The sequence below is a fragment of the Palaemon carinicauda genome, unplaced genomic scaffold (genome assembly GCF_036898095.1).
Source record: "Palaemon carinicauda isolate YSFRI2023 unplaced genomic scaffold, ASM3689809v2 scaffold2, whole genome shotgun sequence".
Classification (NCBI taxonomy): domain Eukaryota; kingdom Metazoa; phylum Arthropoda; class Malacostraca; order Decapoda; family Palaemonidae; genus Palaemon; species Palaemon carinicauda.
This window is the reverse complement of record NW_027169589.1, coordinates 906,302-933,600: the sequence shown is the minus strand read 5'-3', so window position 1 is coordinate 933,600 and position 27,299 is coordinate 906,302. Positions and strand designations below refer to the sequence as shown.

The 27,299-nt window shown below is 45.7% G+C and overlaps 1 protein-coding gene across 1 annotated transcript in view; it reads right to left on the bottom strand.

Moving 5' to 3' along the window:
- Cap-D2 (CAP-D2 condensin subunit) overlaps positions 1-27,299 on the bottom strand; it is a 307,837-nt gene that overhangs the window by 53,693 nt on the left and 226,845 nt on the right. Inside the window, exon 24 of the mRNA XM_068368385.1 lies at positions 11,782-11,921. Within this exon, the coding sequence (XP_068224486.1) occupies positions 11,782-11,921 (140 nt within the window). The remainder of the gene's footprint in view (positions 1-11,781; positions 11,922-27,299) is intronic.

Here is a 27,299-nt window from a genome sequence, read left to right as displayed (position 1 = left end):
AGACAAGCTGTTGTGCAGCCACCACAGGGCCGATAGAGACCGTATCGAGCCTCCTGTGGGTCACGTCCTGCAGGTAGTGGGCTGTGAAGGTCGTTTGATGCTTCCAGACCCCAGCTTGTAGAACCTGCGTCACTGAGTAGTTTCTCTTGAAGGCCAGGGACGTAGCGATGCCTCTAAAATCGTGTGCTCTAGGGCGACGTGACGGAGAAGGGTCTGGATTCAGGGAATGGTGGATGACCCTGCGAATCCATGCTGAGATGGTGTTCTTAGGGACCCTCCTCTTCGTCCTTCCTGTGCTCACAAACAATGCTCGCACTCGAGGACGAGCTGCAGCTGTTCTCTTAAGATAGAGCCTCAGACTCCTTACTGGGCACAGTAGGAGATGGTCTGAGTCATCTGTTACAGAACGGAGACTTGAAATCCGGAAGGAGTCGAACCGCGGGTCCGGAATCCCAGGATTTTGAGTCTTAGCCACAAACTCAGGGATGAACCTGAACGTTACCTCCCCCCATCCCCTTGAATGGGCGACGTCGTACGAGAGACCATGAAGTTCGCTGACTCGCTTGGCTGAGGCCAATGCGAGTAGGAACACCGTCTTCCAAGTCAGGTGACGATCAGAAGCCTGGCGAAATGGTTCGAACGGAGGTCTCTTAAGAGACCTGAAGACTCGAACTACGTTCCATGGAGGAGGTCTCACTTCCGACTGAGGGCAGGTAAGCTCGTAGCTTCGTATGAGTAGAGAAAGTTCCAGCGAGGAGGAAATGTCCATTCCTTTCAGCCTGAAGGCCAGGCTTAAGGCTGAGCAATAGCCTTTCACTGCAGAGACTGAAAGGCGCATTTCTTCCCGCAAATACACAAGAAACTCCACTATTGCTGGAATAGTGGCATCGAGGGGAGAGATACCCCTTCCACGACACCAACCACAGAAGACTCTCCACTTCGCCTGGTAGACCCCTGCGGATGACTTTCGCAGGTGCCGAGACATCCTTTCCGCAACTTGTTGCGAAAAGCCTCTCTCTGTGAGGAGATGCTGGATAGTCTCCAGGGGTGAAGCCGAAGCGATGCTACGGCTTTGTGGAAGATGTTGCAGTGTGGTTGCTTGAGTAGCTCGTATCACGGAGGAAGTTCTCTCGGGAGTTCCGTCAGGAGCTGCAGAAGGTCCGGGAACCACTCTGCATGATGCCATAGCGGAGCTATTAAGGTCATTGACAGGTTGACCGATAGTCTGGTCTTGTTGAGCACACCTCTCATCAGACAGAACGGTGGGAAGGCGTAAACATTGATGTTGTCCCACTGTTGTTGGAAGGCATCTTGCCAGAGTGCCTTGGGGTCCGGGACTGGGGAACAGTACAGCGGAAGCTTGAAGTTCAAGGCTGTCGCAAACAGGTCCACCGTCGGGGAACCCCACAATGTCAGGACTTTGTTGGCTACTAGAGGATCCAAAAACCACTCGGTACTCACTATGTGCTCTGCTCTGCTCAGACTGTCGGCGAGCACATTCCCTTTGCCCGGAATGAAGCGAGCCGATAGTGGAATCAAATGGACTTCCGTTCATCTCGGTACCTCTACTGCAAGATGGGATAGCTGTTGTGAAAAGGTACCTCCCTGCTTGTTGATGTAAGCCACTACCTTGGTGTTGTCGCTCATCACCACCACGGAGTGACCCGCCAGGGGCTGTTGGAACTGTTGAAGTGCCCGATATACGGCCTTCATCTCTAGTAGATTTATGTGGAGGCACTTTTCTGATTCTGACCATAGGCCTGAGATCCTGTGGTTCAGAACGTGGGCCCCCCACCCTTCTTTTGAAGTATCCGAGCACAGCATCAAATCTGGGGGGAGGACGAGAAGATCCACTCCCTTTCGGAGGTTTTCGTCCGTCACCCACCACTGAAGGTCCGTCCGTTCCGCAGGGCCCATAGGGACCAGAATGTCCGGGGAATCGTGGCCTTGATTCCACTGGGACTTGAGCCGCCATTGCAGGGATCTCATCCTGAGGCGGCCGTTTGGAACTAGACGGGCCAAGGAGGAAAGGTGACCTAGGAGACGTAACCACGATTGGGCTGGAAGCTCTTCTCGTCTGAGGAAAGGATCTGCGAGCCTCCTCAGCCTTGCTATCCTGTCGTCTGATGGAAAGGCTTTGTGGAGATTGGTGTCCAATATCATGCCTAGATATACCAGTCGTTGAGATGGAAGCAGAAAAGACTTCTCGAGATTTACCATGATCCCTAGATCCTGGCAAAGTCCCAGAAGCTTGTCTCGGTGTCGAAGAAGGGTCGATTCTGAGTCTGCCAGGATCAGCCAGTCGTCCAGATATCGGAGGAGACGGATGCCGGTCCTGTGTGCCCACGAAGAGATCAGGATGAACACTCTGGTGAATACCTGGGGTGCTGTGGAGAGACCGAAACACAGCACCTTGAACTGGCAGATCTTGTTGTCTAGGCTGAATTATTATTATTATTATTATTACTATCCAAGCTACAACCCTAGTTGGAAAAGCAAGATGCTATAAGCCCAGGGGCTCCAACTGGGAAAAATAGCTCAGCGAGGAAAGGAAATAAGGAAATAAATAAATGAAGAGAACAAATTAACAATAAATCATTCTAAAATAAGAAACAACGTCAAAACAGACATGTCATATAATAAACTATCAACAACATCAAAAACAAATATGTCATAAATAAACTATAAAAAGACTATGTCTGCCTGGTCAACAAAAAAGCATTTGCTCCAACTTTGAACTTTTGAAGTTCTACTGATTCAACCACCCGATTAGGAAGATCATTCCACAACTTGGTCACAGCTGGAATAAAACTTCTAGAGTACTGCATAGTATTGAGCCTCGTGATGGAGAAGGCCTGGCTATTAGAATTAACTGCCTGCCTAGTATTACGAACAGGATAGAATTGTCCAGGGAGATCTGAATGTAAAGGATGGTCAGAGTTGTGAAAAATCTTATGCAACATACATAATGAACTAATTGAACGACGGTGCCAGAGATTAATATCTAGATCAGGAATAAGAAATTTAATAGACCGTAAGTTTCTGTCCAACAAATTAAGATGAGAATCAGCAGCTGAAGACCAGACAGGAGAACAATACTCAAAACAAGGTAGAATGAAGGAATTAAAACACTTCTTCAGAATAGATTGATCACCGAAAATCTTGAAAGACTTTCTCAATAAGCCTATTTTTTGTGAAATTGAAGAAGACACAGACCTTATATGTTTCTCAAAAGTAAATTTACTGTCGAGAATCACACCTAAAATTTTGAAAGAGTCATACATATTTAAAGAAACATTATCAATACTGAGATCCGGATGTTGAGGAACCACCGTCCTTGACCTACTTACAATCATACTTTGAGTTTTGTTAGGATTCAACTTCATACCCCATAATTTGCACCATGCACTAATTCTAGCTAAATCTCTATTAAGGGATTCACCAACCCTAGATCTACATTCAGGGGATGGAATTGATGCAAAGAGAGTAGCATCATCTGCATATGCAACAAGCTTGTTTTCTAGGCCAAACCACATGTCATGTGTATATAGTATGAAAAGTAATGGGCCAAGAACACTACCCTGTGGAACACCAGATATCACATTCCTATAATCACTATGGTGCCCATCAACAACAACTCTTTGAGATCTATTACTTAAAAAATCAATAATAATGCTAAGAAACGACCCACCCACTCCCAACTGTTTCAGTTTGAAAACAAGGGCCTCATGATTAACACGGTCAAAGGCAGCACTAAAATCAAGGCCAATCATACGAACTTCCCGACCACAATCAAGGGATTTCTGTACAGCATTGGAGATTGTAAGAAGGGCATCACATGCTCCAAGGCCTTTACGAAAACCAAATTGCAAACTAGGGAGTAGATGATTACCTTCAGCAAACCTATTAAGACGTTTTGCCAGAAGACGTTCAAAAATTTTAGATAATATGGGAGTTATGGAAATTGGGCGGTAATCAGTGGGACTTGAGCTACCACAAACACATTTACATAGAGGAGTAACATTACCAATTCTCCAACTAGTGCTAAAAGCTCCTCTTCTTGCTAACTTGCGCAAAATAACAGATAACTTTGGAGCTAAGAAATCTGCTGTCTTTATAAAAAACAAAGGAAAAATACCATTTGGGTCTACACCTCCATAAGCATCAAGGTCCATCAACAGAGCTTTAATCTCACGAGATCGAAAAGCTAAACTAGTTAGTTTAGCCTCAGGAAAACAGGAATGAGGAAGTTCAAGTTTTTCATTACTCTGTTTACTGTCAAAAACATCAGCCAAAAGGGTTGCCTTTTCCTTTGGACAGTGAGTGACTGAGCCATCTGGTTTAAGTAAAGGAGGAACTGTTGCATCTACACCAAAGAGTGCAGATTTAAGGGTAGACCACCATTTATGTTCCTGAGTTGTACCAGAAAGTGTTTCTTTTATGGTTAAATTGTACTCCTTTTCAGTTGAGGCATAAACTCTCTGAGCAAAAGCTCGAAGCTGAGTATAGTTGTTCCAGGTCAAATCTGATCTGTTACCCTTCCAAAGTTGATAGGCCTCCTGCTTCTCCAAAAAAGCACGTCTACAATCATTATTGAACCACGGTTTGTCCTTCACTCGGTACCTTAGCACACGAGAAGGGATACGCCTATCAATTATGTTGACTAGATTCTCATTCAAAGGGACAACAGGATCTACACTATTATATAATTGTGACCAATTCAAGCACAAAAAATCATGTAAAATCCCATTCCAGTCTGCTTGGGATTTCATATAAATTTTACAAGAATATGATATATCAGGGACAAGCTGCTCAGTCTTCACTAATAATGAAATCAAGGCATGATCAGATGTCCCGACTGGAGAACCAACCTTACCAGTTATAACGCCAGGGGATTCAGTGTATACAAGGTCCAAGCAATTACCAGACCTGTGAGTAGCTTCATTTATGATTTGCTCACAGCCTGATTCAGAGGCAAAGTCTAAAGCTCTTAAGCCATGGCGATCGGTAGGAGAGATAGAACTTAACCACTCCCTATGGTGAGCATTAAAATCACCAACAAAGACAAAAGAAGCCTTTCTATCATCTTCTTGTATCTTAGCCATAATGGTAAGAAGACAATCGAAGATAGAATCATCCATGTCTGGATTCCGGTAGATCGAACATAAATAAAAGTTGTTATGCCTGCCACAAACTTTTATTACCTGAATCTCATGACATCCACATTGATAGCAGGACTTATGAGAAGCAGGGTACTCGGTCCTAATATACACCGCCATTCCCCTGGCCCTAGGGATGGCATCACGTTTCAACATTATTGGCTTCTTGAAACCAGTTATAAGGAGCTCAGATGAATGCCTCATATTAGAAACCAAAGTTTCTGAGCACAAAAGAATATCATACTGTCTGGACGCAACTGTAAGGTCTTGGATATTTGCATGAAGACCACGAATATTGCAATACAGAAGACGACATTGACGAAATCTAGGACGTACTGGTCCAGGATTTCGCTCAATGTCTCCAGACAGCATAAGAATTAATAGAAATAAAAAAGAGACATCATACTTAAAAACTAGATTAACAAGAATTATAACAAAAACAATACGTACAGAATTATAAACAAAGTGATTGATGATACCCATAGACTATAGTAAAAAGTCGGAAAAACTGGTCAACATGGAGGAGCCGATACACCATGCAAGGCTAAATACCCTCCAGGATAGCCACTTCAACTGAAGGGAGGACAGTAAGGATGGTTTTGAGAAGAAAAAGAATCAGAAAAAGGAAAAGACAACCTCTTGATAAACCACAAGGCATCCATGGCCCTTCTATTAAGCCTGCCCAACACACCATTTCAAAAAAACAAGAGGAAGAAAAAAAAAATAAGATAGAATAGTGTGCCTGAGTGTACCCTCAAGCAAGAGAACTCCAACCCAAGACAGTGGAAGACCATGGTACAGAGGCTATGGCACTACCCAAGACTAGAGAACAGTGGTTTAATATTGGAGTGTCCTTCTCCTAGAAGAGCTGCTTACCACAGCTAAAGAGTCTCTTCTACCCTTACCAAGAGGAAAGTACACTGAACAAATTGCAGTACAGTAATTAACCCCTTGGGTGAAGAAGTGTTAAGTATCTCATTGTTGTCAGGTGTATGAGGAAAGATGAGAATATGTAAAGAATAGGCCAAACTATTCTGTGTAAGTGTAGGCAAAGAAAAAATAAGCCGTGACCAGAGAGAGGGATCCAGTGCATTACTGTCTGGCCAGTCAAAGGATCCAATACCTCTCTAGTGGTAGTATCTCAACGGGCGGCTGGTGCCCTGGCCAACCTACGGAGGGATTGGGATCTGGAAGTACGGGTCCTTTAGATCCAGTGTACACATGAAGTCTTGCGGTCTCACTGCAAGTCTGAGATCGTCCAGGAATCGGCCCTGAGTTGCTGCCACCTGAATGCAAAACTTTGCAGGCATCCCCCCACTGGTGGACATGCAGGGGGATTGCCAATCCTAGCGTTTGCGGCCTCGGCCGCTCCCTCTAGGATTCTTGCCTCCCCTGGAGGACTTTCTGCCCTTCTTGTCTTTGACAGGAAAGGGCTGCTGCTTGGACACCATCGTCTTTGCTGCCGCTGCCGGTTTCGTCGTCTTGGACTGGCGAGGTTGTTGAGGTGCTGGAGGTTTGTAGGGCTTTGTTGTAAGAGTCCTTTGGAGAAGAGAATCATGGTTCGATTTTCTCCACCTCTCAGCTGCCCGTTCCACATCCTTGGGCTCAAACAAACTCTTTCCCAGGGGGGAAGAATGTCTGAGCTTGCAGACATCCACGGCTGGGACCTTCGAGTGGGACCTCTCGGTCACCACATCACATCGCTTCAGGATCCAGTTTGCCCACAAGTTCGAGACTTGGTGGGCCAGAAACTCAATGGTGCGTGTGCCCGAAAGGAGGAAGGTCTCCAGGGCATTCCTGGTGCTCTCCTTGGACAGATCCTCGGATCGCAGCAGGATGCCCAGAGACCCCAGCCAGACATCCAGCCACGAAGTGGCCTGCATGGCACACTTTGCAACCTTCTCCTGACTCAGGATCTCTGTTGCCGAAAATGTCACTTGCCGGCTGGAGAGTCTCTCAAGAGAGACTCCCCTGGTAAGCTCTTCCACAGACTGGTGGAGCAGAAGAGCTAAACAAGACTCCTCCATGATCTCAAAATACCTCCTCTGTTGAACACGAGGAGGTGGGAGGAGCTTGTTGCCAGCAGTGGAACGGCTGGAGGAGGCGAGCTCGGAGAGCTGGCCCTCAACCTTATCCCTGGCACTCTTCCCCCCTTGGGACCAAGGCAAAGCCGCACTGGCCTTAGTGGGTTTCTGAGTGCCAAAGACTCGGGCCAGGACCGTGTCCTTGCCCTCACGAGGGGCGATCTCAGGGTCCTTGAACCTGTTGAGATGCCTCATCAGAGTCAAAACTTGCCAGAAGGCATGCTCTAACTCTTGCTGCTCTCCTCCTGGTGAACTGGCAGCAAAGTCTCCTGTCCCCAGATGCTCTACTTGGGGGGACACGTGGACGTTTTCCTGGAGTCTTGCTGGCTCTGGTCAAATCCTGGAAGAAGACTTCGGGATAGTTTTCGAGTCCTTCGGTTCCCTTCTAGGAGTGATGCAGGACTCCAGCAACGAAGTCTGAGGGCTCTTCTCCGCCCCAACACGGGACGATTCTCCTACCCACAGTGGGGTTTCTCCAATTGGTGCGGTGGGAGAAGGTCTCACCTCGGTAGATTCCCCTGAGGACGGAAAAGCTTCGTCCACAGGAGAAGGAGAGAACGTCTGAGGGGGGAAGGAGCCTTCCTTACGGACTTCTTAGGAGCCAGTTTGACCCTGGGAGAAGTCACCACGATCTCTACTCCTCTCTTCCTCTTCAGTGGGGTCAGAGCTGCCGTTGGTTTGAGACCCAAATCAGCGAAGGCAGGCTTAACAGCCTGAACGACAGCTCTGATAAGGGACCCAAACCATGGCTGCTTACTGACAGATGCAGTGTCAGAGACTCCTGCTGGAGGGAAGGGGATCGGGCGATCTTTCGGAGTAGATACCACAGGGCCTGCCTGAAAAGAAAGGGAAGAAGATTGGTGCTTAGACCTCTCTGAAGACCTCCCCTCGTCCTGCGAGGGGGGGGGGGAGACGACCGTGAAGAAGACGACCTGACTGCTCTCGCTCCTGAAGACTCGCTAGGAAACTCGCGTTGCGAAACCCGGAGGGAATCGCGCTTGGGCTCGCGCGGGCGAACGTTCGCGCACGTGTGTGTGCGGGCGGGCGAGCGGGCAAGTGCTGGCGACCAGGAGAATGACGGCGCGTAGGTGAACGACGGAGCGCAGGCGAGCGATGGCGCGCAGGGCAAGCAGGTGAGCGACTGCGCACAGGTGATCTTCGGCGAGCAGGCGCGTGGGCGTGCTGGAGAGTGATGGTGCGCAGGAGATCGCTGGCGCGCAGGTGCGCGATCTGGAGAAGACAGATGGGGCGCAGGACCAGCAGGCGTAAAAGCACGTGAAGGAGACTGCTCGTGGGCGCGTAGTGTCCCGTCCACCTCTGGAAGTGCGCAAGGTAGGAGCTGGAACCTGTGGGCGCAAAGGTGACTGCGCACGATGGCATGTAGGCGAGGGTTGACGAGAGGGCGAGTTTCGAGGGCGCGCAGGTGAACGCTGGCGAGAAGGCGAAGGATGAGGCTTCCTTCCTACGCCCAGATCCGAAGATCGTGGGCGCGCAGGCGAGCAGTGGCGCGTAGTTACGCGCTGGCGCGCAGGGGAAGTTCGCTGGTGAGCTGGAGATCGTGGGCACGCGTGGCGCGTATCAGGATCAGGGCGCGCAGATGTGCGCTGGCGAGGAGGAGATCGCTGGCGTACAGGAGAGCACTTGCAAGCAGGAGCGCGCTGGCGAGCAGGAGATCGATGGCGAGCGGGAGAGCGCTGACATGTCGACTCTGCCATAGGAGATCGCTGGCGCGTTGTTTCCGGCACAGGATGACTCTCAGCAACAGCAGGAACAGGAGAGCGCTTGCGCACAACTGCGCGGGAGCGCGCAGGAGATCGTGGGCGCACAGGTGAAACCTGGCACTTAAGGGACTTGCTCACATTGTGAGACAAGCCCTTTTGCTCCAAAGGGACCGGTGCCCATTGGATAATGGGGTGCGAGGGCGCCCACTGCGCATCAGCTGCCACGAACGGTGAAGGAGGATCAGCAGGTCTTGCAGGCGTAGGAGATCGCGAACGATCGGCAGAGAGGTCCAGTGATGCGGCTGCAACGGTCAACAAACGTCGAGGAGGATCCTCTGCGGGGGACGGCGAGAGCGAGGAGCCTCCTAACTCCCTTGTGGGGAGAAGGAAGACCTCTACGGCAAAGAGGAGGGCGAGCCTTGCGACGGATACGTCCTCTGGGAGTAGGAACACCATCGTCGGTCCTCCAAAGAGGAGTCTCTGTCAGTGAACTCCCCCGAGGGGGAGAATCACCTGCAAGAGAGACCGTTGGACTCAGCTCCTCCCTCGAAGGATGTTCGGAGGGGGGAACTGAGCCTTCAGCAACATCAGCACCCAAGGCAGGGGTTTGACCCGACCCGTCGGAAGCCTCTGGCACAACAACGTCGACGATAGACAGAAGGTCAACCTCCGCTATCACCGGCTACTGTTTGACAGCTGCGCCCAACTGGATCAAGTCAAACAGGGCTTCCCTGGAGGGAGAACCCTTAAGCCCCAAGGAAGCCCAAAGCTGCAATAAATCATCATTATATACAGAAACAGATAAATCCTCGCCCGAAGGAGGAGGAGGAGCTGCCTCGCTATGGGAGGAAACTCCCTCTCCCGAACCCAGAGGTTGGTCAACAAAAGAACGGCCTACGCTACCACTCGACGGCCTCTCACGAGAGACCGGTCGAGCCGGAGCTTCGGAGGAGGTTCGGACAACGGAAGAAGAGTCCTTGGAATTTTCCTTCTTCAAGGAAACCCTTGAAGGAGAAATATCCCGCATAGACTTCTTCTTCCGTCGCCGGGAAAACCTCTCCCACTGGGAGGTAGACCACTCCCTGCACACTTTATCTTTATCACACCGTTGACCTCTGCAGAACGGACACAAGGTGTGAGGGTCCGTCTCGACCGCCGACATATAAGTCCCACAAGGGCGGTCGGGTAAACCAGGGCACTTCCGCATGATAAAGAAAGAGGCCAACTTCCAAACACATAAACTGAAAGAGAAAGCAAAAAAGATTAAGGCTGTCAATGCGAGGGTGAGAGCAGACATGTCTGACCATCACCCGAGCCAAAAGCGAAGTGAATCAGTTCACCGGTGTGTGAGGGGGAGGAGTAGCTAGCTACCCCTCCCCTACTCCCTCGCTAAGTAGCGAGGGGGTAGTTAACCCTCGTTAAAAATCTAATGGCTCGTCATCCAGCTACGCCGAAAGTAATACCCTATTTAAATAGCATGGTTTGTATTTCGGTTACGGAATAAACTTGATTTACTTAAATGAGCGGATACCATTCTGGTGATTTAGTAAATACAGCAGTCAGTTGTGATGATATAAAGCATTGTTCAAATGAAAACAAATTCTCAAAACTATTGAATGTTACAAACAGTTAAATGAGTGTTAACTGGCTACCAACATAAAACCAAGTACCATTGAACTGAGTATACAATGCTATTTAAGAGACACCTGTGAGTAAGTGCAAGCACTATATACAGGCAAACTTGAAAACCCAAAAGGAACTCTCTTGTTTTTTCTTTACAGTCACCAAGATGGGGCTTGACAGCATGAAGCATATAAATATTGGGGAAGATTTACTGAAATATGTCATGGCTTGGACCAAACTTGATTTTGGAAATTATCTAAGAGAAAAAACTTGCACTGGCAGAATCCAACAATATCTAGTATTCATCAAGGAACACTGCAATAAATAAATATTCAGTGCTTAGGTACAAGTGTTTTAGATAATGTGCCTTCTGGGTTATGAAGTAATTTTGGAAAACACTGTTGCTGTTATGATGAATGTACAATCTTTTCCTGGCAGTTTTGTTCAACTTTAAACTAAAAAATTGCTGTCTAAACTTTAAAAAAACTGCCTTTGTTGATAATGGGCTTTTCTTCTGACTCTAATCTAATGCCAGTAAAATCAGAAATAATTCTGAGGTCAGTATCTATTTCAATATTATATGGATGGTATGAAAGTAATCTGGAGTAAAGAACAACTTGGGCATGTCAGTTCCTCTTATTGTAACTTACCTAATAGGGGGGTTTATAATCAGAAGAATATCCTAGCTGTCTAAAAGAAGAAGAAAAATTGTTTTTCATTATACAGTACTGTACTTTTTCCCATTTTCCTGAAACTAAGGGAATGTCACAAAACTTACATCCCTTCCTACTATACCCATGGTTACATTTGGATATAAGTTTTATCATGTGCTTCAGGTAGAAGAATGCAGCTCGCGTAATCTATCAATATGAACTTTAAGAACATAAAAATTAATGAGCCTCAACTGCAGTTGCATTGAATATTGGTACATATCACAGAACGCTAAGGCAACACTTGGCAATTCAGAATACTATAACAATAAGACTATAAAGTTTCTTATTTTAACTTAGTATCGATCATCCATAGATGTCTCCTAAGCTTTCCAAGAGTACCTAAATTCATGAAACCAACTTTATCAATGTTATTGAGTTCAAATTCAGTGAGAGATGATTAATCTTATACTCTGCCGTAGTCTTAAAAAGATGGTGAATGATGTCGAACATATAAGAATTATAATTCAAGTTTTATCATTACCTGAAATGCGTGGATCTTCGTCTGTTATACAAAGAGCAATATCTGAGATTTGCCCTTTAACTTTCACCATATCATTCAGGATGAGATGTGTCAGGATTGTCAACGTATTTTGCCTCACTTTGGGAGAATAATCGCGAAGCCTGTCAGATGATAAAAAAAAATTCATACATACATACATACATATACCAAGGCACTTCCCCCAATTTTGGGGGGTAGCCGACATCAACAAAGAAACAAAAACAAAAAGGGGACCTCTACTCTCTACTCTCTCTTTTTAATATAAAAAGGTACATGGAACTTTCAGGTAATTAGCATAACACATCGACTTTAAAAATGCTCTTCATTCTTCATTAAATCTACAGACTTCACAGGCAAGTCTAATTCCTTGGAAAGGGAAAACAAAACGCAAAATATAAAATCAATGAAAAATTCAAGAACATTATTATTTAACCTAATATGAATTATAAAAAATCCTACACTAATTAACTTGACTTAATTTTGGTGATTTACAAACTAATATAACTAAAAAAAATAATAGGATATCCATACAATAATCATCTCTGAAGATTAATTTTTTAATGAAAATATTACAGGATTTATTTCATCATTTTCCTGGATTTCTAAACTAAAAGGAAATATTACAACCAATCTGCCCACAATAACCTGATACTAGATCTCCATACAGTAAACTGCGTTAAGCGCAGAGCTAAGATATTTCATGTGCCAGCCAGAATGCCGCAGAGATGTACTGTTAGCACTGAAGCCTCGGAATCTTAACCCTTTTACCCCCAGGCTCTTTGGAAATTTCCAACCCTTAACCCCCATGGGGTTATTTTTTCCCCCAGAACATTTTGCAGTATATTATTTTTAAATTGCTCTAACAGCCTTAATTTTTGTCATAGAGAGGTCAGGTTGGTCTCATTCTCTTAGAAAATGCCTGAAGTTTTTTAAAAAATTGTCAAAAATATGAAAACAAAAATTTTTATAGCATTTTTTTGCAAGGATGTACCGGTACGTCCATGGGGGTAAAGGGATGAGTTTTGTGAAACGTACCAGTACGTCCTTTGGGGGTAAAAGGGTTAAGTCAAAACATATTATAACTACAATCCAGAACCCCTATTGTCAATTTTGTTATGAAAATTTAGATTAGACCTTACACAGATTTCATATTGACTGGCAAATTACTGTGGTTGGAGGGTTAGTGGTACGCCTACATTAAATACAATTACCAGTTGCATATCAACAGGGAAGCAATCTAACCTAGAATCTATCTGTTGAAAATATTCTATCTTCAAGCCACTAAGCATAAGTGTATATATACAGATGTAGACTTCTGTCTCTATTAAGGCTTTGGAATGAGACAACCATAAGAATATAGTGCACTTCTCTATTGAAATATATAAATCTTCAGAAAACATATAGAAAAGAAGAATAACAACCTTGAATTAAAGAACCATAATAAGAAACAGGAATTATTTCTATACTTACCTAATGTTTATGCAGTATTGCTTCTCCAAAAGGTCGGTTTGATTGAAACTTATCGACAAAATTTAAAAATTCTTCCATTTCTTTCCATTCAATAAATACTTGCCCTTAACAAAGGAATGGAACTTTCTAGCAGTAAGTGATAAGAAGCCCAGAAAAGTCCTGCCAGAGACACTTTTGGCTTTTTGGTTTTATCATCGCATCTGCTACCATCGCAAATTCTCCAATTTATTTACATATTATGCATTAAGATGTCTTCCCTTGGTTTTGTTAGCAATTACTGATTGGAATGTACACGAGAATTGTTTCAGGGAGATTATGATCCATATTCTCTTAGCGCATTGTGTCAGAGTAAATACAGTACTGTGATCTAAATAATCGTTGTGAAGAGTATGTTTCACTCGTGGTACCAATCATGGGAAAGTATATTTTAATGGTTGCTGATTAAGTAAACAGTTCTAAGCACAAAAGAAAACTTGTTGTTAGTTCGGGGGAGAAACCTGGGTACAGTAGGCTAGTTGATTATAGCAGGGATGATAATGATAATGACACGCCTCCACCTTTTGACCATTTTCAATTGTGATGAACTTCACAAACTCTTGACATTAATTGCTTCCTTTGCTAAAATTCAGAAGTCCAGTGAATCCTCTCTTAATACACCATTGCAGTATTAAGAGAGGATTCACTGGACTTCTGAATTCTGGTCATCAACACCCCGTTGCCAAACCTAACTCCGAAAGTTAAATCCAGTGTTAATTGCATTTCCTTCAGTAATGATTTTGAAAGTATGTTGTGCATTACAGATTTAAAAGTCTCACACAGAGTCTCAGAATCTTTACATTCTTTAGTTGCTCCTACTGCTGAACTCATTCATTACTGCAATCCTAGTTGACCTATAGGATAACCAGATTGTGAGGCAGAAGATTGAGTGGGTGGTCTCAGTCTTACAGTCCCTCCAGAGCGTCTAAGATTCATACAACTCATGTAGATGGCATAGTATATCATATAATTCCTTTTACCGAAATTCTGATGAAGTGAACAAAGTTTCAACTAGAAACCATCATTTTCACCATATTTCAGACGATAGTGTTCGCTTGTGAGCTCAGCCACTACCTCACCCCTAACTAACATTAGCGAGGTAAATATAGATGCTAGCATACCAAGCTAAGGACAAAATGAGTCCTCATATGCATGCACAGTTACCCACTATTCAGGTGTTAAACTGAGAAATCAGTTGATTTTCACTTATCATGCAGTACAGGAAGATGAGGAAGAAAATTCTGAGATACATGAAAGTGATGATGTATTGCCTTTTCAACTTTTGTGTATCTATGTTACTCAGAAAAAAACCCTAATGAATTGAATGATGTTAGCTTGTAAACTTCTTATTCTACACAATCTGAAAAATTGTTTACTTCCATGATAGTTTGCACAGCTTAACTCCCCAACTTTGTGATGGATAGCTTTAATATTGTTGGCTTGGATTAAAAAATGTTATTTTCATTAGTAAAATAAATTTTTGAATATACTTACCCGATGATCATGTAGCTGTCAACTCTGTTGCCCGACAGAAATCTACGGTCGGGATACGACAGCGATCGCTATACAGGTGGGGGTGTACACAACAGCGCCATCTGTGAGCAGGTACTCAAGTACTTCTTGTCAACAAGAACTCAATTTTCTCCTCGGTCCACTGGTTCTCTATGGGGAGGAAGGGCGGGTCCTTAAATTCATGATCATCGGGTAAGTATATTCAAAAATTTATTTTACTAATGAAAATAACATTTTTCAATATTAATCTTACCCGATGATCATGTAGCTGATTCACACCCAGGGTGGTGGGTGGAGACCAGCATACATGTTAACAAAGAAGCTAAGTATCCTGTATCTTATTTTAGCCGTTATTCAAAATAACAAACATAAAATAAATAAGTACCTGGTAAGGAAGTCGACTTGAACCATTACTCTGCCTTTTTAAGTACGTCTTCCTTACTGAGCCTAGCGATCCTCTTAGGATGCTGAGCGACTCCTAGGTGCTGAAGTATTAAGGGCTGCAACCCATACTAAAGGACCTCATCACAACCTCTAATCTAGGCGCTTCTCAAGAAAGAATTTGACCACCCGCCAAATCAACCAGGATGCGGAAGGCTTCTTAGCCTTCCGGACAACCCAGAAATATTTCAAGAGAAAGATTAAAAAGGTTCTGGAATTAGGGAATTGTAGTGGTGGAGCCACCACCACTACTGCACTCGTTGCTACGAATGGTCCCAGAGTGTAGCAGTTCTCGTAAAGAGACTGGACATTCTTAAGATAAAAGACGCGAACACTGATTAGCTTTTCCAAAAGGTTGCGTCGAAAATATTTTGCAGAGATCTATTTTATTAAAAGGTCACGGAAGTTGTGATAGCTCTAACTTCGTGTGTCCTTACCTTCAGCCAAGCTTGGTCTTCCTCATTCAGAAGGGAATGAGCTTCTCGTATTAACAGTCTGAAAATAATAGGATAAAGAATTCTCTGACATAGGCAAAGATGAATTCTTAACTGAACACCATAAAGCTTCAGACGGGCCTCATAAAGGTTTTTAAAAAAGAACTTAAGAGCTCTACAGGACATAATACTCTTTCTAGTTCCTTTCCAACCATATCGATAAGTTTGGAATAACGAACGATATTGGTCAAGGCCGAGAAGGCAGCTCGTGTTTGGCTAGAAAACCAAGATGTAGAACACGTAGCCGTTTCGGATGAAAATCCGATGTTCTTGCTGAAGGCATGAATCTCACTGACTCTTTTAGCTGGTAAAGCATATCAGGAAAAGAGTCTTAAAGGTGAGATCTTTCAGGGAGGCTGATTGAAGTGGTTCGAACCTGTCTAACATAAGGAATCTTAGAACCACGTCTAAATTCCAACCAGGTGTAACCAAACGACGCTCCTTCGTGGTCTCAAAAGACTTAAGGAGGTCCTGTAGATCTTTATTGTTAAAAAGATCTAAGCCTCTGTGACGGAAGACTGATGCCAACAAGCTTCTGTAACCCTTGAAAGTGGGAGCTGAAAGAGATCGCTCTTTTCTCAGATATAAGAGGAAGTCAGCTATTTGAGTTACAGAGGTACTGGTCGAGGATACGGATACTGACTTGCACCAGTTTAGGAAGATTCCCCACTTCGATTGGTAGACTCTAAGGGTGGATGTTCTCCTTGCTCTAACAATCGCTCTGGTTGCCTCCTTCGAAAAACCTCTAGTTCTCGAGAGTCTTTCGATACTCTGAAGGCAGTGAGACGAAGAGCGTGGAGGCCTTGGAGTACCTTCTTACGCGTGGCAGACGTAGCAGGTCCACCCTTAGGGGAAGAGTTCTGGGAACGTCTACTAGCCATCGAAGTACCTCGGTAAGTTATTCTCTCGCGGGCCAACTTTGTCCCAACGTGAGAGGCGAACTTCTGCAGTACCTTGTTGACAAACTAGAACTGAGGGAATGCATATAGATCTAGATGAGACTAATCTAGTAGAAAGGCATCTAAAAGAACCACTGCTGGGTCTGTTGAGAGCCTCTTGGACATCGAGGTTGCGAAGAGATCCATGGTTGGATGGCCCCAAGTGACCCAAAGTCTCTTGCATACATCTCTGTGGAGGGTCCAATATGTTGGAATTATTGTCCCTTCCTACTGAGACAAACTGCTAAGACATTCAAGTTGCCTTGGAAGAAATTTGTTACTAGTGAAAAGTCAAGACCTGTTGAACAGGAGAGGAGGTCACTAGCGAACTCGCACCATGTCAGAGAGTAGGTCCCTCCTTGCTAGGATATGAACATCAAAGCAGGGAGTTGTCCGTGTTGACCTCCATTACTTTGTCTTGAAGGAGAGACCTGAAGCTTTTCCAGGTCAGACTTACTGCCAGAAGCTTCTTGCAGTTAAAATGCATTGTCCTTTGACGCGAGTTCCATAATCCCGAGCATTCCCTACCGCCTAAGGTCGCACCCCAGCCTACGTCCGATGCGTCTGAGAAGAGAACGTGGTTGGGAGTCTGAACAGTCAGGGGAAGACCCTATAAAAGGTTGATAAAGTCCTTTCCTCAGGTTAGACCAGACTTATCTTCCGGAAACCGGGATCGAGACCGCTTGTAGCGTCTTGTCCTTTTCCAGTGAAGAGCTAGATGAAACCGAAGAGGACGGAGGTGTAGTCTTCCAAGTGACACCAAATGCACCACGGATGACAGTGTCCTAACCAGACTCATCCACAGCCTGACAGGGCCGTATTCCTTCTTCAGCATCTTCTGGATGGATAGCAGGGCTGGGGATTGATCTTCTCGTTCAGCCATGTCCTCATCAGAGGGTTCCTCATCCGAAACTGATGAGGAAACGGCAACGGAGTGGGCAACGTCTGACTCGCTGAATCCGGTCGCACTGGTGGATGCGTGACGGAGCCGGACACAAGATCATGGTACTGCTGCACAGTCTGTGAACTGTCAACCATGGGGAAGCGAGGAAGTACAGCGACAACCCGAAACTGTCTAGACTGTCTGGGTAGTACAGACAACTCCTTATCGGGTTGCTGAGGTTGCCGCACTGCGTCACAACAAGTCACCTCTGCTGGTTGTTGAACGTCTTCCCAGTGACACACTGACTTCGTAAAAAATCCTCTATCAAGGACTAAGCTTGGACTGCATGTCTTGCAACAAAGCCCAAGGTCTATGGGAGCAGGTGTGGCAACAGACGGGGTTAGCGACTGAAGCGGAACCATTTACCCTCCCTGGAAGCATGTTATGCTTAAATAAAAGTCCATAGGAGGCTAAGCAGCTTAAGGCTCCTCTCCAAATGACAGAGTCCTCAAGGGAATATCAGAAGGAGGGAGAACAGCACTTTCTCATCTACAGGAACCATATCCGAGAAAAGCTAGGTTCTCTCAGTGAGGGTTTCACTGGTGCAAAAGCAGCAGACCAGAAGGCAACGTATGAAACTGCTTGACAGTCTGTGAACTGTCAAAAACTGAACTGTCAACCACAACAGGAGCGTGAGGACATACAGCACTGGTGTATAAGTAGCAGACCAGAAGGCAACGTCATGTAACTGTATGACAGTTTGTGAGTTGGCAACAACCAAAGTTGTGTGGGGAAGCCTCAACTCCTGACTGACTAGTTTGCTGCTGGCGAGTGGCGGTAACCACAGTGTGTTGCGGAGGCTGACACACCGTGTCAAAACACGGCAGCTTGTGGTAGCTCACGCACGGCAACGGAGTGCTCTGTGCGTGGGAGTCATCATACATCTGGCAGGGTTGACTTGTGCATGGGTGGAGGAGCTCTCACAACAAGAGTGTGAGAGAAGGAAGCCATGCCGGGCGCACAACCGTGGGAGGTGTAGGCCCACGGGTGCATCGTCAACCTTCTCCGCAGTCGGAGTGTGGGAGCTGGCAACAACAAAAGCAGAGTGCTGGAGCGTGGGAGGGGCTGCGGTGGGTTGAGGAGCATGCAGTATGGTATGCGGAGCATGCTGTAAGGTATGCGGCTCATGCTGCATGGTATGCGGAGCATGCTGTAAGGTATGCAGAGCATGCTGTAAGGTATGCAGAGCATGCTGCATGGTATGCGGAGCATGCTGTAAGGTATGCAGAGCATGCTGCATGGGCTGCGGAGAATGCCGCATAGTGCTGGAACCCGGCAGCTCTACAGAACCTTCCCACTGATGATGCGGTAGCTCACGCATGTTAGCAGATGGTGCAGCAAGAACATGCGTCTGGCAGGGTTGACTGCGCATCGGTGGTGGAGCTCTCACAGGTGGAGGGTGGGAGCAGGCAGCCGCAGTATCTGCTGAGCGCACAACCTCGGCGGGTTGTAGGTTAACAGGTGCATTGTCAACCTTCCAGCATGATACTCCTGCATGAAGGAGCAAGCTGAGACTGTATAGTCTGCAGCATGGACCACTAGGGTCTATGAAAGACAACAACAAACGGAGCTACTGTCCGTTGTGACTGAGGGTCTAAAACCGCTGGTGCGGCAACAGACGGAGTTACTGCCTGTTGCGGTACCACCTTGCCTCTCTTGGGAGGTGTGCAGTTGTCGTACTGCAGCAAGTCCGAACTGACCCAGTGGCTACACCTAGGCCGTTGGACTTGCGCGGAAGGGACCGACTTGCACTTAAAAGCTGCAAGATTTGGTCCATGGTTTCTGCGAGAAACCTCTTCCGCAGACGAGGAATAAATGGGCTCTCTCGTCTTTGTGTGGGTGGGGTGATCACGTCGGCAACGTGTGTAGATACACCCGAAACCACGGAGGAAAACGTCTGTTCGTTGATCAAGGCCTGAGGAACCCATAAGTCCTTCGACATTACTTCTCCCCTGGGCTTGGGAGCTTGTAAGAGGTATCGGACTAGGTGAACAACTGGCACGAACAGACGAACCCTCGAACGCAACACTGTAACACTTTGCGCATATCACTTTATCACTTTTGATTTTCTGTTTGCACTTATTTCACTGAACTCGAAACTTTAAGTGGTTTGTACCTGAAACACGCACTCCTATCCTTCATTAAAAGGTAGTAATTGCGAAAACAGTATTACAATGTAACAGAAAAACATAATGAAAGATAAAGAATTCAGTGGCTGGAAAAGAGACTAAACACTAGATCAAATAAACTACGTTTAAAATCTCTCACCGCATAAAGCCTGGGAACAAGAATAAAACTCTAGAAACGTTTTACCTTCTTCCCCTATAGCGACTAGGGAGAAGAGCAAAAAACGAGAACAACGTTACCCGCTTGAACGAAACGTTTATCCTCCTCTCTCTCCCTCCGTCTCTATCTCTCTATCTCTCTCTCTTGACTTAGAACCTGAGAGATGAGCCCAATTATATATATCGTTAAAACATATTATTTGTTAAAGGAAAAAAAACTGAAAGGTTTCCCAAATAAAAAGTTCCTTTATTAGAATTAAAACCATTTAAGCTAAGAAAGAATGAACGAAACGCTAGAATCGGTTTACTCTTACTGCAACGTGAAACCGTGAAATACTCTCTCTCTATCGTAACGATAGAGCGCAAGTTGAACGTTCTGAACGTCAACAACTGCGGAGACTAAACAAAACGTTAGTTCAACTTAGAAAACAGTACGAGACTATCAAGGAAATTCTTTCAAAAACATTAAAATAAAAATAGCATAAATTCTTAACAGGAAAAACGATATGACGGGCTCAATGTTAATTAACTTCGGTTCCAAGTAAGGACCGCCTACTATTAGGAAAGGTCGCATATAAACAAACATAAAAATTAATTTTTATAAGTTTATAATAAATGGAAGTTAATCGAAGAGGCCTATAAATGGCGGAGAGATATAAAATAAATCTATAACTTTGTTAAGCAAAATTACCAAATACCTAAACACACTTCCGTCTAAGGGAAGGGTGGGTATAAAAAGTGAAAGAGAGTCTATACTCTCTTCGACACCAACACTTCCGTCTAAGGGAAGGGTCGGCCATTTAAAAGTGAAAGAGAGTCCATACTCTCTTTGTCACCATAATTAAATCAAATTAATTCCAAAAGCTTGCTAAGTTAATGATAAAGCTTCCTGAATAGCGAAGGCTAAACTCTAGAGCAAATACATCACCAAATCGTGAACAATAACTCTAGAATCAACAGCGTATCCAAGTAGGTCTAGCCGGTGGCACGACAGAGGAAAAATTGAGTTCTTGTTGACAAGAAGTACTTGAGTACCTGCTCACAGATGGCGCTGTTGTGTACACCCCCACCTGTATAGCGATCGCTGGCGTATCCCGACCGTAGATTTCTGTCGGGCAACAGAGTTGACAGCTACATGATCATCGGGTAAGATTAATATTGAAAAAAAAGGTTTGCAATTCAGGTTTATGTTTAGTACTTAGATCCTGTTTAACACAAAAGTCATGCTGACTAATACGATACTAATCAATTACTTGACATTGTCTTGAATTTCAATGTCATTGCCAGTCTTGACCCAATCAATAAGCCCCATAAAATAAAATGTCTAAATTCAGGTTATGCGAATTGGTTAACTAAGGATATTACTTGTAGGTAATCAGGTAGGGAGTGTAACAGGAGTGGTATGTGATAAAAAATTCCCATCAAGATAAAAGACTAGATATGTCGCACAGTAATAAGACTAGTGTTAATGTTTAGATCGGAAATGTGGGCGCTAAGATAAAGAGAGGAAGCAAAACTTAAGAGAAGAGAAATGTGAATGCTGTGGTGGATTAAGGGAATATCAATGCTTGACAGATTGGAAAATGATGGAGTAAGAACGGTAAGCGTAGTAAAGATTACAGAGATGAGAGTGTCATGACTGAAGGTGTGGGCATGTGTTGAGGATTAATGGTGGGAAGGGAGTAAGGAGAGCTTGGGAGGAACCTGTGGGGCGGGGAGATCAAGAGGGTGTCAGTAAATTAGATGCCGAGATAAGGTGAGGGATAATATGGAGAGATGTTTGGCGGAAGAGGATGCCTTTGAAAGAGCACATTACGCAACTTATCCCTTAATGTAGGGGTAATGGTTGGAGAAAAGAAGTGGTAGGGAGTGTGTTTGAATCCCTTTCCTTTGCAGATTCTATATTAAGAGTTATTCAAGTCTCATACAAGGGAATTTTGCAGGACACCAGGATTTGGATGTAATTTTAGATTATCTGACTTGCTTAAATAAAACTGTCAGATAAGGCCTCTGAGGCATTATCATCTTTTGTGTGTTTTGTGAATAAGAGAACAGATATGTACAATATATGGTAAGGGCAGTATCTGAACAAAAATGGAAATTAATCTATACTCATATACCTGTGTTAAATGGAATTAACATTGATAAGAGAAGTGGCTCAAATAGAGAGCAGAACTCAAAATGATGACTTGAGGTCAGTTTCTAGAAATACTCAACTTTCACCTTATAGGTCAGTTTTCTTAACCACTGACGTGTGAAATAGGAGTCCCCTTTGGTCATGGGATAGCATAACTGAATTCTGTTACAATACACATTTCAAGACTGCAAACCTGACTTGAGAACCTTTTCGTATAATAGTATGGTGTTTTTTCACCCAAATTCCAGTAGGAGGAAAACTGCCCCACTTCTTCCCCATTTGGGAAAGATTGCAGCCCAACATGTGGGTAATGGCTGTGGTAAAAAAAAGGCTACCGAATCTCTCGAACTTCCAAGCCTCTATTATCAATTAAACCAGTTCTGTATCAAAGTTATCTTACCCACACTGCTAAAGCTGAGTTGCTATTATTATTATTATTATTATCACAAATTATTAGTAATTTGTATTTTTCCTAACATACTTACCGAGAAACACTTTCTTAGGAGTTACCTGGAACCTCCTCTCAAACGACCACAGTTTTGTGTAGTTTACCCTACTCCCATTTTCTATAATGGTAGGCCTAGCGGAGGAAAACGTGCCCTGAGGGCAAACCCAGGTAGGCCGCATACTCTCTCGGGTCGTAAGCTTCAGTAAGTTCTATGAAAGTAACAATACTAAAGATCAGTGAGGCACCTGGGGGAAGGAAGGGAGGGCCATAACCCGAAAGTGTTTCTCGGTAAGTATGTTAGGAAAAATACAAATTATTAATAATTTGTGATTTATTCCAACACAGAGACTTACCTCGAAACACTTTCTTAGGAGACTTACACTTTAGGAGGTGGGGGTGCCTCCATGACTGAGGGCCCAAACAACTGGAAAGTAGGATAAACTACACAAAGAGCTCATTAATTGTGCATAAAGTACTCACCCTACATAACTCCTTGATGATGTGCTTGATGTAATATGGATATACGGCATAGTGCGGGTCTACTGTGCAAGACTCCCCAAGACGATAAATCGTACGAGGAGAAGAAGGGGAAAAAATTGAAAAGATCACCTGTGCGTATAGATTTGAAACCGCGATTGAACATGGGGCTTGGGCCGTTAAATCGTCGATTGGTTAGACCAAGTGCCTGCTCTAAGAATCTGAGCTACTGACATGTTCTTTTCCAAAAGCTAGAGAGGTACTTCTACCTCTAACGTCATGTCCCCCCGGGCATTCCTGGAACTGAAAGTCCTGCACTAGAATAAGCTTGAATGATGACTTGCCTGAGCCAAAAGGAAATGGTGTTTTTGGAAATTTTCTTTTTCCGTCGTACCCGTGGAGACAAAAAGATACTTTATACCTGGGCGGAGATTTGCCGTCCTCTTAGATAGTTCCTTATAACTCTGACAGGACACAAATTCAAGTCACCTTGATTATCTGATTTTGGAATTACTGGAATAGAGAAACCCTCGAACCTAGGATCCCAAACGGATGGGTTTTGGGTTTTGACGACAAACGAGGGGACAACTTAAAGGAGATATCTCTCCAACCCCTTGAGTGTTCTACCACGTAGGACAACCCATGAATTTCTCTTATTCTCTTCGCTGACGCCAATGCTAACAAGAAGACCGCCTTAAACGTAAGATTCCTGTCCATTATATCCTTCAAAAGTTCGAAGGGGGGCTTACTAAGCATATCTAGAACTCTAGCCAGATCCCATTGCGGAACCCTAGGAGACGAGGGAGGACAGGACTGCTCAAAGCTCTTGACGAGCATCGAGATGTGTCTAGTAGAACCTAGATCTATTCCTTTCAAGAGAAAAACTTGTCCAAGGGCGACTCGTACCCCTTTACTGCTGGAATCGACACGCCCAACTCATCTCTGAGGTGAACGAGAAAGTCTGCGATGTCGTACCGATGCTTCTAAAGGCTTTATTTTCTTTGAAGCACACTATTTAGTAAAATCTGCCCATTTCACTTGGTAGACTGCTGTAGAGGACTGTCTCAGGTAAAGTGACATTCTAACAGCTGTCTTGGTCGAATACCCTTGTCTTTTCAGGAGGCTCTGGATAACCTTCAGTCGTGAAGACGAAGGGATTGAGGATTCTCGTGGAACCTCAGAAAGTGTGGCCGCCTCAGGAGGTCTGGTCTGTCTGGAAGAGGCCACGGAGGAAGAATAGCCAGACCTTTTAGGTCTGCGAACCACTCTCTCTCCGGCCACCAAGGCACTACCAAAGTCATCTTTAGGTTGTTGGCTGTCCTTACTCTGTTGAGAACCTGCCTGATCAGGGCGAAAGGAGGAAAGACGTACACGTCCAGATTGTCCCACTTGTGCTGAAAGGCGTCCCCCAATGCCGCCTTTGGGTCTACGACAGGAGAACAGAAAACGGGAAGTTGCACGTTCAGCCTTGTCGCAAAGAGATCCATTACCGGTGAACCCCACATTCGGATGACGAATCTTGCTACCTCGGGGTGAAGAGACCATTCTGTCCCCACTACTTGGCCTACCCTGCTGGGGCCGTCGGCTAGAACGTTTTCCTTTCCCGGAATGAATCTCGCCGACAGTCTGACTTGTTCCGCTTCTGCCCATTTCAGGACTTGCAAGGCGAGAACACACAACTCCTTCGACTTCAATCCTCCTTCCTTCTTTATGTACGCCACTACTGTGGCATTGTATGACATTAACACCACTGAGTTTCCCTTTAGAAATGGACTGAAGTGTAGACAGGCTTCCTGAACAGCCCTCATCTCCAGAACATTGATGAGGAGAGAGGAGAGACTTTTCTTTTTCCGTCCCACTGCCTCTCGCTGCTTTTCCTAGAAGATGGGTTCCCCACCCTTCTTTTGATGCGTCTGTGAAGAGCAGAAGCTCTGGAGGTCCGGAGGACAGTGGCATCCCTTTCAGAGTGTCCGCTCGATCTTGCCACCATTCCAGGGACTGTTTGGTCTCCGGTAGAACTGGCACAATCACGTCTGGGGAACTCTGATCCCACCGATCCTTTAAGTTCCACTGGATGCTCCTGAACTTCTGTCTTCCTTGGGGGACCATCATCTCTAAGGACACTAGGTGTCCTATCAACCTCTGCCAATCCTTTGCTCTTCTGGGTTGACCTGCCAGGAAGGGACGGAGAATTGGGTCTAGATTGGTCAGCCTGTCTACTGATGGAAACGCCTTGACTAGTAAGGAATCCAGGACTATCCCCAAGTACGTCATCTTGTTGGTTGGGGACAGATGAGACTTGTCCAGATTGATGGTGATGCCCAGAGTTTTGCAAAGATGAAGAAGCTCCGCGCCTTGTTGCTTCAAGACTTCCTTTGAGGAAGAAAGGAGTAACCAGTCGTCCTAGTACTGAATTAGACGGATCCCCTGTTCGTGAGCCCAAATGGAGATCGTCGTAAAAATTTCCATGAATACCTGGGGGGCTGTGGACAGGCCGAAGCCTAGGGCTCTGAACTGCAATATCTGGGCACCCCACTTCACCCGGAGATACTTCCTGCTTGCTGGATGAATTGGGATTTGGAAATAGGCATCCTTGAGGCCTATGGATATCATGAAATCTCCTTCCTTCAAGGACGCCATGACCGTTCTTGGGGTGTCCATCTCGATGCGATTTCCGAATGAATTTGTTGCGGACTGACAGGTCTATCACTGGTCTCCAACCTCCCGTTGTTTTCTCTACCAGGAAGAGTCGACTGTAGAACCCGGACCCGGAAGATGAACAGTCTCCATTGTTCCCTTCTCCAACATTGTGGAGACTTCTTCCTCCAAGGTTGCTCTCTTCAGGGGTCTTTGGGGGCCAACCAATCTGCCTGGCTTGCTGGAATCAAGGGAGGTGGAACTTCTAGAAAAAGGAGCCTGTAGCCCTCTTTCAAAACAGTTACCGTCCACGGTTCTGCCCCGTGGAGTTTCCATGCTTGCCAAAATAGTCTGAGGCATCCCCCTACCTGAGGCTTGGGCAGGGGAGGGGGGCCTCCCACACTACCTTCTACGGGAGGAACGTCCTGAACGGCCTCTCCTGGCTGAAGAGAAGGAATTTCTATAGGTGGAAGGGGCTGAATTCGTTCCCCTTCGGGAGGGATTCGCTGACTGAGCCCACTGTGATGACGAAGGTACTCTCCTCACTTGAGTTGGGGAAGACCGAGAACTAGCAGGTGCCTCGGATACAGGCCTTCTAAATACCGGTCTCCTCGCCGATTGAGCCTTCGGCAAGATGGTATCTTTCTTCTTAGCCAGTTTCTCCCCAACTTCTTGGAAAGGTTCATCAGGACCGAGTCTCTTCTCCTCAAGACCCAGTTCACAGATAATGCCAAGGCCTGGAACATGAGAAACTTAAGGGCACGGCAGCCCGATCCGACCAATTCCTTTAGGGCTTCTCGCTTGGTAGGATCCAAAGAGTCCGTCGGGACCTGGGTACCTACTAAAGTAGTAGCCCACCAGTCCAACCAAGAGGCGACATTCATGAGATCCTTGGACATCTCCTCCATCATGATGGACTCGGATTGTGACAAGAAAATGGGCGTGGCAGACGCCCTGTCTTCCGGGGCATCTTGTCCTAACACTTCTAGGCCGTCCTCTAGCTTGCTAGCCCCATGAGGACGTCTGTCTAAAGCATAATACTTGCTTTGTGATATCAGGCCCTGTAGCAGTTTGGCCGAACTGTGACCTTTGGAGGTGTCCCTATTGCGGGTGACCACCTTATCAATATGGGCGCGCCCCCACTTTACGTGCCTCGCCTCGGGAAGAGCCAAAGATGACTTTTTCTGGACGGGCTCCTCCATAATCCTGTTAAGGCCAGAGCGCCAGTCATCTTCTTCCTGAGGTAGTGTCTCCTCAATTTATTGTGACTCCTTATAAGGAGATCACCCTCCTATAAGCGGAGTCCTCCGGCGCTCCAAGATCCCCGTCCACATCCACGTCCTCCGTCAGGCGATGGGGTGTAGATTCATCACGGGCACCTCCACTCTGACGGGACCCGCGGCTAAGACCTTCTGGAGAGACGGGCGCTTCTGTCACTTTCCGAGCCTTTGATAATGGGACGGGCTCCTCCGTGGAGGAGTTCGACGGAGGGATCCGTGCACATGTAGAGTCAACCCGGGCACCTCCGCTCTGACGAGTCTCGCGGTTAAGCCTTTCAGGAGAGACGGGTGCCTCCGTCATTTGTCGAGTCTTCGACAAGGGGACGGGCTCCTCCGTGGAGGTGTTCGACGGAGGGATCCTTGTACGACGATAACCTCCACGGGCTGACTCGTCGAGGCTGC